Source organism: Arachis duranensis, chromosome 6 (genome assembly GCF_000817695.3).
Source record: "Arachis duranensis cultivar V14167 chromosome 6, aradu.V14167.gnm2.J7QH, whole genome shotgun sequence".
In the NCBI taxonomy this organism is placed as follows: domain Eukaryota; kingdom Viridiplantae; phylum Streptophyta; class Magnoliopsida; order Fabales; family Fabaceae; genus Arachis; species Arachis duranensis.
In genome coordinates, this window is record NC_029777.3 from 106,272,744 (window position 1) to 106,288,951 (window position 16,208).

General features: G+C 31.0%; 2 protein-coding genes across 2 annotated transcripts; one reads left to right on the plus strand and one right to left on the minus strand.

The window, feature by feature from the left end:
- Nucleotides 1-6,921: 6,921 nt before the first annotated feature.
- LOC107495635 (uncharacterized) lies at nucleotides 6,922-9,786 on the plus strand. Its single transcript, XM_016116804.3, has 6 exons — nucleotides 6,922-7,172; nucleotides 7,253-7,309; nucleotides 7,555-7,708; nucleotides 8,584-8,681; nucleotides 8,756-8,821; nucleotides 9,517-9,786. Exons 1-6 carry the CDS (start codon nucleotides 7,041-7,043, stop codon nucleotides 9,553-9,555), a joined length of 546 nt encoding a protein of 181 aa, XP_015972290.1. The 5' UTR covers nucleotides 6,922-7,040; the 3' UTR covers nucleotides 9,556-9,786.
- A 2,045-nt stretch (nucleotides 9,787-11,831) lies between these two features.
- On the minus strand, nucleotides 11,832-12,890 carry LOC107495651 (probable small nuclear ribonucleoprotein G). Its single transcript, XM_016116828.3, has 4 exons — nucleotides 12,752-12,890; nucleotides 12,600-12,622; nucleotides 12,249-12,370; nucleotides 11,832-12,126 (listed from the first exon to the last, which is right to left on the minus strand). Exons 1-4 carry the CDS (start codon nucleotides 12,784-12,786, stop codon nucleotides 12,067-12,069), a joined length of 240 nt encoding a protein of 79 aa, XP_015972314.1. The 5' UTR covers nucleotides 12,787-12,890; the 3' UTR covers nucleotides 11,832-12,066.
- Nucleotides 12,891-16,208: the final 3,318 nt, after the last annotated feature.

Sequence of the window (16,208 nt, forward strand, 5' to 3'; positions counted from 1 at the left end):
ACCTGCGGCAGCAGCAACAGCGACCCTACAACAGCAACTAATCTCTCCTTTCTTCGCATCGCTTTTCTCTCTTTCTCTTCTTCAATGAACTAGCGGTAACAGCGGTGATCCAACGATGATCTTGTAACGTCAATGGTAACCCAGTGGCAGCGGCAACCCAACGGCAGCCCCTCCCTTTGTTATGGTGGCAGTGGATATAGTGGAGGTGGTGGAGTGAGGAATGTGAAGAGAAGAATGATGGTGATGAATGGTATTTTAGTCCAAAATTTTGAAAAATGATGATTTTAAAGCGTTTTTAAATATTGAGGATGATTTAAATAACAAAAAAAGTTAGGGACGATTTTAATTTTAACCCAAAACGTTAGGGACGAAAAAAATATTTAACCCTAAAATTGTTTGTTGCTAAATAAATTCCTAGATTAGACTATATTTTAACCCATGTATGAATAGAACTAACATTTGTCTTCCTTTTTTATTGTATCTCTCTTGTTTTTTGTTTGTTTTTTTTAATATATATATTTTTTTATTTATTTAGATTTTGATTAATTTTTGTCTTGTCTTGTATTATTTGTTGTATTAAAATATTTACTAGGCCTAGAGAAAAGGAATAATGCAAACAAGGGAATAACTAAACATATTTAAACAACGATAAAAACTAAAGCAAAATAAATTTTGTTTGCACTGTTCCTTTTCTCTCAACAAAATTTGTTAATTTTTACAAGAAACTTGTTGTAAAATAAATAAAAGATATATTAAATATAAAATAAAGATGTATAAATATAAGATTCTAGCATTAAAATAATTAGCTCAATAATGATTTTTATATATATAATAATATTATATGTTGTAATGTGTATATATATATAAGATAGAAAGGAGTATAAAAAGTAAAGAGAGAGAGAGAATTGCATAAATATATATATAAAGATAGAAAGAAGTATTAAAAGTAAAAAGAGAGAATTGCATTTGTTTATAATAAGAGATAGAAAAAAAATATTTTTATTGCTATGTTATCTCACTTGTGCATCAGATCGTGCCTATTTATAGGCGTACGAAAGCATTTCATTAATTTCATTGTATTTTGAAAAACTATCCTTCAATATAGGAAAGGTCCCACCTAAACTCATAAATGGGCATTCAATTTGTTTTTATCCTAACACTCCCCCTTGGATGCCCATTTAGGATTATGCCACATTAAAACCTTACTAAAGAAAAACCCAATGGAAAAAAACCTTAGTGAAAGAAAAAGAGTACAATATCATTTGTGATGGGAACTGACTCATTAAAAACCTTGTCAAGAAAAACCCAATGGAAAAAATACCTGACCAAGGAAAAAAGAGTACAATCTCCCCCTCTTGTCGACATCATTTAATATCTCGAAAATGGCGCATCCCAATCTCATGTACCAATCTTTCAAAGGAGGATTTTGGAAGTGACTTTGTGAATAAATCTGTCGGATTGTCACTTGAGCGGATCTGTTGGACATCAATTGTCCCTTGATTTTGAAGATCATGAGTGAAGAAGAATTTGGGAGAAATATGCTTCGTTCTATCACCTTTGATGTATCCACTCTTAAGTTGGGCAATGCATGCTGTATTATCTTCAAACAGGACAGTTGGAGCTATCTTATGATCAATCAGTCCACATGATGACAGGATATATTGAATCAAACTCCTAAGCCAAAAACACTCGCGACTTGTTTCATAAATCGCTAGTATTTCAGCATGATTAGAGGATGTTACTGCAATCGTCTGTTTCGTGGACCTCCATGATATAGCTGTACCACCATATGTGAACAGGTATCCTGTTTGAGATCTCCCTTTGTGTGGATCAGACAAATATCCGGCATCTGCATAGCCGACTAGTTGTGACTTAGATCCGTAGGAATAAAACAATCCCATATCAACCGTTCCATGAAGATATCGAAAAATTTGCTTGATTCCACTCTAATGTCTTCTGGTTGGAGAGGAACTATACCTTGCTAGTAAATTCACAGCAAATGATATATCGGGTCTTGTATTATTAGCAAGATACATTAGCGCCCCAATGGCACTAAGATATGGTACTTCAGGACCAAGGATATCTTCATTTTCTTCTTTAGGACGGAATTGATCCTTTTTCACATCCAAAGATCTTACGATCATTGGGGTACTTAATGGATGTGACTTATCCATATAAAATCTCTTCAAGATTTTTTCTGTGTATGTTGTTTGATGAATAAAGATCCCATTTTTTATATGCTCGAACTGCAGGCCGAGACAAAATTTAGTTCTTCCAAGATCTTTCATCTCAAACTCTTCTTTTAGAGTTTTTATAATTGTTGGAATCTCTTCAGGAGTTCCAATGATATTTAAATCATCAACATACACAGTAATTATAATGAATCCAGATGCAAATTTTTTTATAAAAACACAGGGGCAGATATCATCATTCTTGTATTCGTTTTTGGCCAGATACTCAGTAAGACGATTATACCACATTCGTCCAGATTGCTTTAGACCATATAAAGATCTTTGCAATTTGACTGAGTATAACCCTTGCGAATATTCATTGGATGGTTTAGATATCTTTAGTCCTTCAGGGACTTTCATATAGATATCTCGATCTAATGAGCCGTATAAATAGGTTGTTACCACATCCATTAAATGCATATGCAGTTTATGATATGCAGATAAACTGACCAAATAACGCAATGTTATCGCATCCACTACAGGGGAATACGTTTCTTCATAATATATACAGGGCCTTTGTGAAAAACCTTGTGCCACAAGTAGGGCTTTATAGCGCACAACTTCATTTTTCTCATTTCGTTTTCTCACAAATACCCACCTGTATCCAACAGGTTCTACATCTTCTGGTGTACGGATTACAGGTCCAAAGACTTCACGTTTAGCAAGTGAGTCTAACTCGGCCTTCATGGCTTCTTTCCATTTTGGCCAATCATTCCTTTGTCGACCTTCTTCGACTGATCTTGGCTCAAGATCCTTACTTTCATGCATGATATTTAATGCCACATTATATGCAAATATTTCATTAACAATTGTCTTATTTCGGTCCCATTTCTCTCCTGTAAAGACATAATTTATCGAGATCTCGTCATTTTCGTAATTTTCAGGTACCTGAACGTCTTCTGGCGTTAACACTATATCAGAATTTTGGACAACTGCAGGTGTCTCTACTATGTCTTTTTCAATAGGAATATTATTTACCTCTTTTCTCTTTCGAGGATTTTTGTCTTTGGAACCGACAGGCCTGTCACATTTCTGGCGTGAATTTGCTTCAGTGGCTACTTGTCCTACTGGGACATCAATTCGAATTGGGGCATTTTCTGCTGGTATATAAGATTTAGTTATCCTCTTTGTATCGAAAAATGCATCAAGCAAATCATTTGCTATTCTTTGTAAATGTATAATCTTTTGAACTTCCAGTTCACATTGCCCTGATCAAGGATCTAAATGCATCAACGATGATGCATTCCAGTTAAGCTCCTTTTCAGGAAGCTTATTCTCTCCACCTAATGTTGGAAATTTTGATTCATCAAAATGACAATCCGCAAACCGGGCTTTAAATACATCGCCAGTTTGTATCTCAAGATACCTCACTATAGAGGGAGAATCATATCCAACATATATCCCCAATTTTCTTTGGGGTCCCATTTTGGTGCGATTAGGTGGTGCAATGGGAACATATATCGCACACCCAAATATTCTTAAATGGGAAATATTTGGCTGCTGGTCGAAAGCTAATTGCATAGGAGAGAACTGCTGATAAATCGTTGGCCTCAAACGGATAAGTGCTGCGGCATGTAAAACAGCATGCCCCCAAACCGACGTTGGGAGATTTGTTCTCATAAGTAAGGGCCTAGCAATCAATTGGAGGCGTTTAATAAGTGATTCTGCTAACCCATTTTGTGTGTGAACATAAGCTACTGGATGTTCAACACTTATTTCATTAGCCATACAATAAGCATCAAAAGTTTGGGAAGTAAATTCACCAGCATTATCAAGACGAATTGCTTTGATTGGATTTTCTGGAAATTGTGCTTTTAATCGAATAATTTGAGCCAGTAATCTCGCAAACGCTAGGTTGCGAGAAGATAATAAGCACACATGTGACCATCTTGAAGATGCGTCTTTTCGAACCATAAAATATCTAAAAGATCCACATGGTGGATGAATAGGTGCACATATATCACCTTGAATCCTTTCTAAGAATTCAGGGGACTCAAATCTAATCTTTACTGGTAATGGCTTTAAAATTAACTTTCCTTGAGAACATGCAGCACAACAAAATTCACTAGGTTTAAGAATCTTCTGGTTCTTTAGTGAATGTCTATGGGAGTTTTCAATAATTCTCCTCATCATGATTGTCCCGGATGACCCAATCTATCATGCCAAGTTATGAATTCATTTGGGCTAGTAAACTTCTGGTTTACAGTGGCATGTGATTCAATTGCACTAATCTTGGTATAATATAACCCATATGAAAGTGAGGGTAATTTTTCTAATATAACTTTCTTATTTAAATCATGAGTTATGATACATAAATACTCATGGCTTCCCTCATTCATAGTCTCAATATGATATCCATTTCGGCGAATATCTTTAAAGCTCAACAAGTTTCTTCGAGACTTGGTAGACAACAGTGCATTATTTATTATGAATTTTGTTCCTCCGGGAAACAAAATTATAGCTCTTCCGGAGCCTTCAATCACATTGCCTGAGCCAATAATAGTATTAACACATTCTTCTTTTGGCACAAGATGGGTAAAATATATATCACTTTTGAGAATGGTGTGCGAACTTGCACTATCCGCAAGGCATACATCTTCATTATATATCCTTGTCATTCTCTTCAAAGACAAATAATAATAAAATGAGTAGTATGCACAGTTAAATTGAATACTTGATCGGAATTATTTTTCTAAGAAATACTGTACATAAAAATAATGTCATATGCTAAAATTTTATTTTTGAAGCATGACACATTTAATGATTTCAAAATTCATAAACATTGACATTTCATTATTTATATACATCATGTTTGAAACTCAAATACATAGAAAATAAAACTTAACAATAAATTCTTTACATTATTTATTTACATGGATACTTAACAATCTCATATATTAAACTATTCCATCATTGATCAAATGACCAATATTCCCTTCAGGATCCTCAAAGAAATCAGATACATCATAATGAGTGGTGGAATTTTTAGCATCATTTGAAACATTGACTCTTTTTCCTTGTCGTCCTTTTTCAAAGATACCTGGTAAAGATCGACTAGGTGCCTTGGGGTACGGCAGGTACGTGATCAATGGCTCTTTCCACCACAACGGAAACACTTATCCTCTGTTGATTTATTCTACCCGATATTTCTTTCTTTATCCCACTTCTGGTGAGATCCTCTCTTTTGAATATAATTCTTTTTCCTTCCATAATTTTTCTTGCTATTAAAACCTTGTCATTTACCTCTTCTGGGGTAATGATTTGCCGCATTTACTTCAGGAAATGGGGCGGCGCCAGCTGAACGCGCTTCATGATTTTTTAAAAGTAACTCAATGTTGCGTTAGGCAAGAAATTAACTCAGAATATTTTTTAAACCCTTTTTCTCGATACTGCTACTGCAGGAGCACATTCGAGGCATGGAAGGTTGAGAAAGTTTTCTCCAACATATCATGATCAGTGATCTTTTCCCCACATAATTTCATTCGTGAGGTGATTCGAAACATTGCAGAATTATATTCATTTATGGATTTAAAATCTTGTAGACGCAAATGCGTCCATTCATATCGAGCTTAAGGAAGTATCACCGTTTTCTGATGATTATACCTTTCTTCAAGGTCTTTCCAAAGATCTGCAGGATCTTTTAATGTAAGATATTCATTTTCCAATCCTTCGTCAAGATGACGACGAAGAAAAATCATGGCTTTAGCTTTATCCTTCTGGGATGCATTATTTTCAACCTTAATGGTATCTCCAAGATCCATTGAATCAAGATGGATTTCAGCATCTAGTATCCATGATAAATAATTGTTTCCAGATATATCAAGAGCATTGAATTCAAGATGAGAGAGTTTCGACATAATGAAAATTTGTTACCTGATTCTTCCTAAAAATTTGATTAGAGTCTCGTGCTGATAACGTGTTGTAAAATAAATAAAAGATATATTAAATATAAAATAAAGATGTATAAATATAAGACTCTAGCATTAAAATAATTAGCTCAATAATGATTTGTATATATATAATAATATTATATGTTGTAATGTGTATATATATATAAAGATAGAAAGGAGTATAAAAAGTAAAAAGAGAGAGAATTGCATAAATATATATATAAAGATAGAAAGAAGTATTAAAAGTAAAAAGAGAGAGAATTGTATTTGTTTATAATAAGAGAAAAAAAGAGAATATTTTTATGGAAAAGTCCAGGGGACCAGCAGTTTTGTTGAATTTTAGCCAGCATGTAACCAGCAGAGGAAGGTGAGCCATTGGATGAAATCTCACACCAATCTCACACCATCAAATCATCATTGATGGCTAACAATCACAAAAATTACTGGCCCCTAGCATTGCTCTATTTTTATTACTGTGTTATCTCACTTGTGCATCAAATCATACCTATTTATAGGCATACGAAAGCATTTCATTAATTTCATTTTGTTTTGAAAAATTATCCTTCAATATAGGAAAGATCAGCAGCCCAAACTCATAAATGGACATTCAATTTGTTTTTATGCTAACAAAACTAAGATTAATAATCTTTTTTAATCTTCTCATAATTAAGATAGAAACCCCTAGCTTAGTTTCTGTCAAATATTTCAAAAGACAATTTACCCCTAACTTTGTGAATGAGAGTTTATTCTGTAAAATAAAAAAAGTAAATATTTAATAATAACAAGAATTAGTAGTTAGTGATAAGGAGTAGCCTTCAGTAATTGAAGATTGAAGTTTGGGTTGAAAGCCCTAATCAATCATCGAGAAAGGTCCTCCATTCTCTTCTTTACTAAAACCACTGAATCAGTGAATCGTCGAATGGATAAAGGAAAGGGAGTCATGGGATCCAACGCTCGAAGATGGGCCGTTGACTTCTCCGACAATTCAACCTCTCCTTCCTCTCGCGACGTTCCTGATCCTCCCGGTTTCTCTCGTGCTTCCATCGATCAGGTACTCTTTCTTTCTGTTGACATTAATTTTAAAAATTAAGAACGCAATTTTCTGAGAAAAAAAAAAAATTAATTTCGTAGGACGATTCAACCCTCAGTCGCCAGAAGAAGGATGCGGAATCAAACTGGAAAGCACAGGTTCGCCTCATTTTAGCATTTTAATTTTCAATTTAGGGTAATAATTTGGTTGCTAGGAACTTATTTACTTTAACTATTGCTTATACTATGTTATTGGATCTGGATCTACATTCAATTTGAAATAGTATTGCATATTCTAATTGTGGAAGTAGTTTACAATTGAATTACTGTTTAAGAATTTGATAGGGCGTGGAAGTTATAGATCCTTTTTTAAAAAAAGTTTTACATTTTGGGGAACATGACAGAAAGCTTGGGAAGTAGCACAAGCCCCTTTCAAGAACTTGCTAATGATGGGGTTTATGATGTGGATGGCTGGAAGTACAGTGCACCTGTTCAGCATTGGTATCACCTTCTCAGCTCTTTGGCAGCCTATCAGTGCCTTGCAAAGCGTTGGCAAGAGTAAGATTCAGATCCTTGAATTGAACCCTGTATGATGTAAAGCATGTGTTGGTTTAGTGCATGCTTTTAGCTGTGACTCTGGTTGCATTTGCACTGTGATGCCAACATGCAATGTTGCACCTGCAATTGTGGTTGTCAACTGCAATTTAAAACCATGGTTGTACGTGATGCCTATCTAACTACAATAACAGAGAACTATTGTAACTACTGACTCTGATTAGAGCATTGTATTAGAATTCCATTATGTGTATTATTCCCCTCCTTCTCTTATGTGGATTGATAATTTTCACCAGTAATGATAGGGTATATCAGTATCATTTTTATAATGCATTGTTCCGTTTGTGTGCTGTATCCTTTTGTTTCACTTTCCTAATTCTTATGCATGTTGCTAATTATTAGCAGTAAATGTGCATATTGTTTTCGCTTAAAGGATTATCTTTTCATCATATCATTTGATGATGGAAATGTTTGCAAGGAATAAATTTAACCAACCATAGTCCATAGTAATTTATATCTGAAACTAGTAGACTGAGTTGTAGTTGGAAATGCATTTGCTGAATATTTGACCCTATAGATCCTGTTCCCTTTCTCTGGTGATTTGATATTTTGTTGTTGCCTTCGTGATTGATTTAGTCTTCTCTTATCTGGTCTTTCCTCAAACTTAACCAGTCATGGTCTAATGTAAAAGCCCTTATTAGAAGTCATTTTCTTCTCGAATTGATGATAATTCTCTTAATTTTTTTTTCTTCTCATTACATTTCCATAATATTTTCTATTTTCAGATTAGTGAGATTGATTTGTATTATGTTTTTGTTTCCATCTACTGTAAACTTATTTTTGTTAGAATTGTTAATATTTCTTTCTATTTTGTGCAGTTTTTGAGCCTTACAAAGACAGTAGAGTGGAGCTTCTTGGACCTAAGTTGTTATTCATAGCCCTTAATTTGGGTGGCTTGGCACTAGGTGTTTGGAAGGTTTGTACTTTAAAAGATCTTGTAATTTATACTTTAGAAGTTTACAATTCATATGTGAATGTTTCATACTGCAGCTCAATGCATTGGGGCTTCTTCCTACGCACACATCAGACTGGGTCTCATCCTTACCTCCTGCTCAGGTTGGATTCATATCTTCAATAATGTAACTGCATGTTATATTTGGTCTGGGTTATGTGTTGAGCCATCTTAAAACGATGGCCTAAAAAGATAGGCATGTTATCTTTCTCTGTTCAAGGTTTAATTATAGAAACTGATTCATTTCCTTGGACCCATTCTATTGTGTTTGTTAGCGTGCTGGTAATGGATTTTGCTAAATTATAAATTTGCTGGTTCCTTCATTCTTCTCTTCTCTTCTCTTCTCACATGCTTCTTGATTCTACAAATTAAGTCAGTTTTCCTTTTATAGGCTGAAACTGTTACCAGGATTAACTAAGTTATGCTTGGAAGTCTTTCTGTGGTGTCGATATTAGCATCATCATTATACAAAAACTGTAGATTGGATATAAAAAAACAAAAGATGAAACGAATCAGATTCTATGATGAAAGGGTTGTTGCGAATCACAATGCCATTAGGTTCTACATGCTCTTTTAAGTTCACTTTGTAAAACTGGATATTGATATTTTTTCAATTTAAAATGTGATTATTGATGTTGAAAATAGATCTATTGATGAATGATACTCCTGATTCCAATCTTTTGGGATTTAAGGACCTGGTGATTTAGTTGCGCCATGTTCATCGTTGTGATGTTATTCTATGTATTCAGTATTCTTTGTTCTGTGTGCCTATTATAACCTTGCTTTTGCTTATCTACAGGAAGTGGAGTATTCAGGTGGCGGTCTTAATTTGAGTTGATGAGAAATCTCTTGTTCATCCTAGTGTGTTGTGGATGAAATTTAAATAGAGAAGGACGAGGCTTGCTTTGTTATTTCCGATAAATGTAACATACTCTTGGAATCACCTGGATTGGCCAAGGTTTGTAGGAGGCTATAGTAGTCTGAATAATTAAGAAAAAAATGTTTCTCTTTTATCTTGTTTTTGGATAAACTTATATTTTTGCCTAGGATCCCAATATTTACATGTCAATTTTCTCTCGTTTTCATTTTAATTTAGATATTATGAAGCATTGTAGTAATTGACTTGGTTTATAAGCTTTGAGTACATTCATGGACATGGATCCCCAGATGCTAAAAATCTCATATGACCTTGCGGGTAGTTTAAAAAATTAAAACATGACAAGCTCGTGAGATTTTCCCGTGAGGTTGCATTTCTTATACTGAATGTTATAAAAGAGCTAATATGATTATAATATCTCCTCTCTCGTTTACATAAGCTTGAGGAGACAATCACCTAGTATCGGATCCAAAATCCAAAGTGCTTATCTCATTTGTTTATATTTTTAAATTAACGAAAATAACTATCAAGTTGTCAATATTGCATCTGAATATTATTATTACCTTTATTCCATTTGCTGATTATGTAGTTCCTAAATTTGATATTGATTATTATTATGTTTAGAAGTATATATTGATACGAGATATTTTTTAATAAAATAATGATCGGCTTAAAGTCAAATTGGGTAAGCTAATAAGAAAAAAAAATATCATCAATATTTAAATATCTCATCTCTTGTCCAAAAATAACCGTCTCATCAATACCTCTAAAGAATATCATTAAAAAAAAAAACCTCTAAAGAAAAAGCCTATTGAGATTATGACAAAAAAAAAAGCCTATTGAGAAAAAAATTTATTCTAAATAGAAAAGAGAATACATGAGCTCCTATCGATTAAAAGGTTAATAGTGAAATTAATTCTTGAAATATGGGATTTTTTTAGATTTGTCTTTAAAAGATATTTTTAAATTAAATTGATCTTTTAAAATTTATGAAATAATTATATTTGTCCTTCAGTGACTTCATTAATAATTTTTGTCAAGAATTAACGACGTAGAATATTAACTGATAACATATATAATACCTAATGTCCAATTAGACGTTGAACAAATCTGTTTCTGAAAACCTATCAATTTAGTTGTTAGGTCATTGCAAATATAGTTTATGTAATTGAAAAAAAAGACTAAATAAATTTTCATGAATATATCTAGTTAATATCCAACTAGACATGTCAGTATTATATATGTTGTCAAGTAACGTTTCATATCATCAATTGGTGACAAAATTTAAAGTCACCGAAGGATAAATATGATTAATTCATAATCTTTGAAAAATCAATTTGATTGAAAAAATATTTTAGAGATAAATTTGAAGAATGTCTCATCTTTTAAAAACTAATTTGACCATTAACTCATTGCTAAATGAACAGAAAAAGTATCCCATGATAACCATCTACCTAATAGCACTTACTTCTCATGTGTGAAACTGTGAATTACTGTCTTATTTCATCACACCATTATGGAATAGCAGTGTATCATACTTGTATATTAACCACAAAACCAAGTGGATCCCATAGTCATATCAAGTCATGAGGAGGTCTTGGATGCAATCAAAGTTCTTTCAAAAGCAATTAGAGGCTAGGCCAACAAAAACAAGTGCTATATATCTTAATATACTGATATCTCAATTTTATTTCTTCTTCACATCAAATCACACTCTTATTCTAGACCTGCTATTCTTTTCCTTAAACTTCATTCCATTCATGATTAAATCTGTTTGTTTTTTTTTTTTTAATCCCATCCCTTTTTACAAGGTCATTGAGGTTTGAATACAACACATCTCATCTTATGACTCAGAATATCAGTTCTATCATTTATGGACAAGTAGCAAGAGAACATAAGCCAAGTGGGGGTGCCCTAGATAGACAAAACCAGATTACCAAAAAATTGGCTTATTAGTTCAGCAGCACCAAAAACCTCTCAAACATACGGAATGAAACAAAACAAATACATGACTCAAGTACATAATAATCCCCGTGTTCAGAGCTCGGTAAGCATGGTCCCTCACTTCCTGAGGTTTCATCATTTGCCCCCTACAGCTAATTCTCTTTCTACACTGCTTTATTTTCTGTAACACGTAATCTTTCCCAAAAGCAAGTTTTGAGCACAGACAGAACCATCAAAGTATTATTAAATCATAACAATACATAACGGGAGAAAAGATTATAATTATATCGACATAATTTCAATTTGGCAAGGTCAGTGCCATCCCGTTAAAAAACCATAGTGGTATACACAGTAAGCTACACTAACAGATGGAACAGGAAGAAAGGAAATGAACCCCAAAGTAATGGCCAAATGACCTTAAGATCCACAATTCCATGTTACTCTCAGAATTAAACCATCTACAATGTTCAAAATACACACCAATTCAAACATTGCAATCTACTGAGAAATATTACAATAAAACAGAAGTCAGCCCCTGTTGACAGGTTCAAGTGCTTCAACAGTAACCACACTGTTTCCTCTAATTACCTGCATCATCAATTTTAAAAACAAATCTGGGTTAACTTGTACTCTATTCTCTCTAAAAATGTTCATGTTCCTGGTTGGCAAATTAAATTAAGATAGAAAATGAAATGGAAGACAGAACTCACCACCATCCCTATTTCATTCTTTTCATTGCCATTGACTTCAACAGTGTTGTCAACAACTAAGTTCATAAACTGATCAAAACCCCTGAGGGTACCAACAATCATCCTGTTTGCATTAAGCTTAACTGCAAGCAGATAATAATAAACTATTAATTTTCAGTATTATTGCTTCTCTCCTACAACAGCTAACACTTGTTTTCAAACATAAACAAAAAAAAAACCCTAAAAACTACAAGGTTCAAAATTCAAATGTCTATCTCATATGATGTATGCACAGTTCAAATATACAACATTATTAAGGGGTAAAAAAAATCAAACTTCAGAAAATTAAGAAGAAGAGAGAATCCAACTTACTCTGAAGCTTCTTGTCCATGTACCTGCAGCATCGCAAAGAGGGAGAAAGAAAGAAAAATAAATTTAGGTTAAAATTGCTCATTGCATCAGATTCTGAAGAAAATTAAGAAATTGAAAGATGAAATGAAGTGAATATGATTAGTAATACTTACTTCTTCAAATCCGGTGGCTGCCCTGATCTGCTCATGGTGAGGAGTTGAGTAGAGAAGCAACAAAGACGATAAACAAATTTTGAAGATCTTGCTGCACTCCGAAACCCTAGTGATTGTTTCACCTTTAGTTTTTAGCCACTAAGCCCAATAAAATATAACCCAAGCCCGTTACTAAGGTCCTAAGTTCGAACTTCTCAAATCTTATAAAATATACCAAGTATTAAATATGAATTCTCATAGAGATTCTCATAGAGCAAGATTATTGGAAGGTCTCTAGACCCATTAGTTAAATCAGTTAGTTTCCTTTTTTTTGTTGGGCTTAGGCCCCATTACTTTACCAAAAAAATATGAATTCTTTAGTATTATGTGGTACCTAGTATTAGAAATTATCTAATCCATCAGATTAAAAAAAACTTTTCAAATTACGAAATTTGTTCCAGGTTCAGACCAAAACAAAATTAGGAAATTAGTTGATGAATCGTCGAGCTTTGTTGTAAAATTTACTAGTTTATGGATAATTAATCCATTTTGTTATATTTACGTATGGTTTGCTTATAAAAAGATCTATATGTATTTATTGAAACTTGAAAGAGTTAATTTACTTAATATACATGCATAATTAGTAGTTAATTTCTTTTATAATATTAATATTTAATTTAATAAAAAAATAACATTAATAGAGGTATCTGTGTAAATTTTATTTTCTGATATAACTAATACTTAAAAGAAGTCTATATATAAATGTGTCTTAGTGGTAGAAGAAGGTAAAAGGCCGAAAAAGGTGAAAGTCTATCATAGGTTGATGCTTATTGACAATGTTAACGAGAGTAAATGGTTAGAGTAGTTTTTAAAAGATTATTTGTTTTTTAAATTATTTTTTTTAATTTGTATTTTAAATTAGTTATGTTTGTTTTTTTATCATTTTGTTTATTGATGATGTCAAGATAACTTAATGTGGCATATTAAGTGACACTCTAATATATATTTAGGAGTCTTAATTGACTATTAATATAATAAATTTATGAAATTAGATCAAATCAAAATCTAATTATAAAGAAAACTTAAGGCATTGAAATCCCTAAGTTTAGAGTTGATTTTATCTAATTTTATAAACTAATAATATTAATAGTCAATTAAGACTTCTAAGTATGTATTGGGGTGTTACACTGTCACTTAATATGTTACATTAACAAATTTTAATACTATTAATAAACAAAATGACAGAATGACTAACATAACTAATTTAAAATTTTTAAAAAATAATTTAATTAAAAAAAATTTTTAAAGACTAATTTAAAAAATAAGTAATTTTTCAGGAACTAATTTGACCATTTATTCTAACTATGGAGGATAAATTAAAGTTGTCCTTATTCATACTCATTCAACTTTTATACTTTAGCAAATTAAAGTTGAAATTTTGAATTTTTTTTTAATTTGTCTGTATTTATTCAAAAGTTTCTACTAATATTACCTTCTAATTAATATTAATAATGAATTAGATCAATAACTTCCATTAGTATTATAGTTAATTAATACATTTAATATTACTATTAAATTATTTTGTAAGAAAAACTATCCTATTATTTCTTTGTCATTAACTATGTTTATTAAAATATTATTTTATTTTGATATATTGTATGTTATAAATCAAATAACTTATATATTATATCTTTTTTTAGATTCTTTAATTTTAAAAATTAAATTATATATAAGTTGTGAAGTCAATTAATATTTAATGACATTAAGAAGAATTTTTATAAATATTTGAATTTATTGTAATTTTTTAAAAATGAATATTTAAACTTTGAAGTAAAGCATAGTATGAATGTTGAGTTGAGTTTCTATGAAGTGTGATCTTAAAAATCTAACTTCATTTATTTTACAAAAATTATTACAATATTTTTCTTATAAGGACAAATTTTATAAATTGCTTCGTAAACCCATTTATATAATGATCTTAGTATCTTACACACACTACAAAATTATCAAATACTTAATAAAATATCACAATCAATTTGCAAATCTAAGAAAAAGTGAAAATGCAATTAGAAAATGTTATACTACTTAAAGAAAACAAAATATAGACTTAGGTATGATACAATATATTCATCAACTTATTTTTTTTCCTCTGTGTAACTATTTATTGTACTTTAAAAAAAATAAATATTATTATGGCCTCTTTTAGTAATATTTTATATTATTAAATATCAACAATATATAAAGATATTGTATTCCGATACATTAATAGTTTAATACAAAGAAGTAAAAAAAATATCAGTAATGATAAATTAAAAGGATAGTGGATTAATCTCCCCTAAGTATCCTAAATGACTTAAAATTTTACATGCGTGTACATGTATCATGTGGTTAATTAACAATTAACTTTACAAGCATGAATCTCTGGTACATGTGCTGTGTGCGTGCTTGAATTTAAAGAGCGCTACTTTTGCATTGATTAAGTCCCTTCTATCCTCATTTTTAGGCTACACCCAAAGCAATACTAACTTTTGTTGATAGCTGCACTGTTAAACAAACCTCTTTCTCTCTTTCTTTCTTCGCTCAAAAATTTGAATAATAAATTAATAATAGCTACTAATAACTTTAAAATTCAGTTTTTTCAATATAAAAAAAACCAATGAGGTAAAACAACTTGTTGCCGATGAGTTACAACTCAAACGGCATATTATTTCCATACTTATTTAAAAAGCCACAGATTTAAATCTCTTTATTATTAATTAAAAAAAAGTGTCACTTTTTTTTAAAAAGATAGAATTATTGGGTCTTTAATATTTGATAGTCTTTATTAATATTCTATTAAAAATAGAAATAGAAGTAAAAATGTACTCCTATGGACATTTTTTATTTTGTACTAGTAGTAAACTCGTACACTTACACAACTTTAAAATAGATCTTTTTTTTTAATTTAAAAAATAATTATAGTATTATTGTAATCAATTTATACTTAGTATGTAATAAATCTAATTAATGTGCAAATAAGCATTGTTTTAATTCACTTTTTTTTTACAAAAATTAGTTAAATCAAATTGGAGATATTTAATCTTTACAATTCAAGGGGAGAAAAAATTCATCTTTTGCATATATATTATTATATTTGAGTAAAATATTTTTCACATAATAAAAACAACAATATAATTAAACTTACTTAAACTATTGTATTTTTTAAAATAACTTTAATCATTTTTACTATTTAAAAGTATTTAAAGAGATTGAAAAAAAAATATAAAAGTTTTGAAACGGGAAAATAAATTTCTTAATATCTTTACACAATAATTTGACTGTTTCTAAAAATATACATAATTGTTTACATATTATCTTTAACTATTATACATTGTAAGTTGTTTTTTATTAAATTAAATTATAATTATTGTCTTTCATATATTTTAAACTTTTTTTTAAACATGATACGATCAATAAAAGTTAGATATTAAGCACTACA

Bases quoted from the DNA above. Each gene is read 5' to 3' on its own strand.
- LOC107495635 (XM_016116804.3), top strand. From the start codon at position 7,041: ATGGATAAAGGAAAGGGAGTCATGGGATCCAACGCTCGAAGATGGGCC. The intron at 7,310-7,554 runs GTTCGCCTCATT...GGAACATGACAG, and splicing joins AATCAAACTGGAAAGCACAG to AAAGCTTGGGAAGTAGCACA. The intron at 8,682-8,755 runs GTTTGTACTTTA...TTCATACTGCAG, and splicing joins TGGCACTAGGTGTTTGGAAG to CTCAATGCATTGGGGCTTCT.
- LOC107495651 (XM_016116828.3), bottom strand. From the start codon at position 12,786: ATGAGCAGATCAGGGCAGCCACCGGATTTGAAGAA. The intron at 12,623-12,751 runs GTAAGTATTACT...GCGATGCTGCAG, and splicing joins CAGCCACCGGATTTGAAGAA to GTACATGGACAAGAAGCTTC. The intron at 12,127-12,248 runs GTGAGTTCTGTC...TTGATGATGCAG, and splicing joins AGAATGAAATAGGGATGGTG to GTAATTAGAGGAAACAGTGT.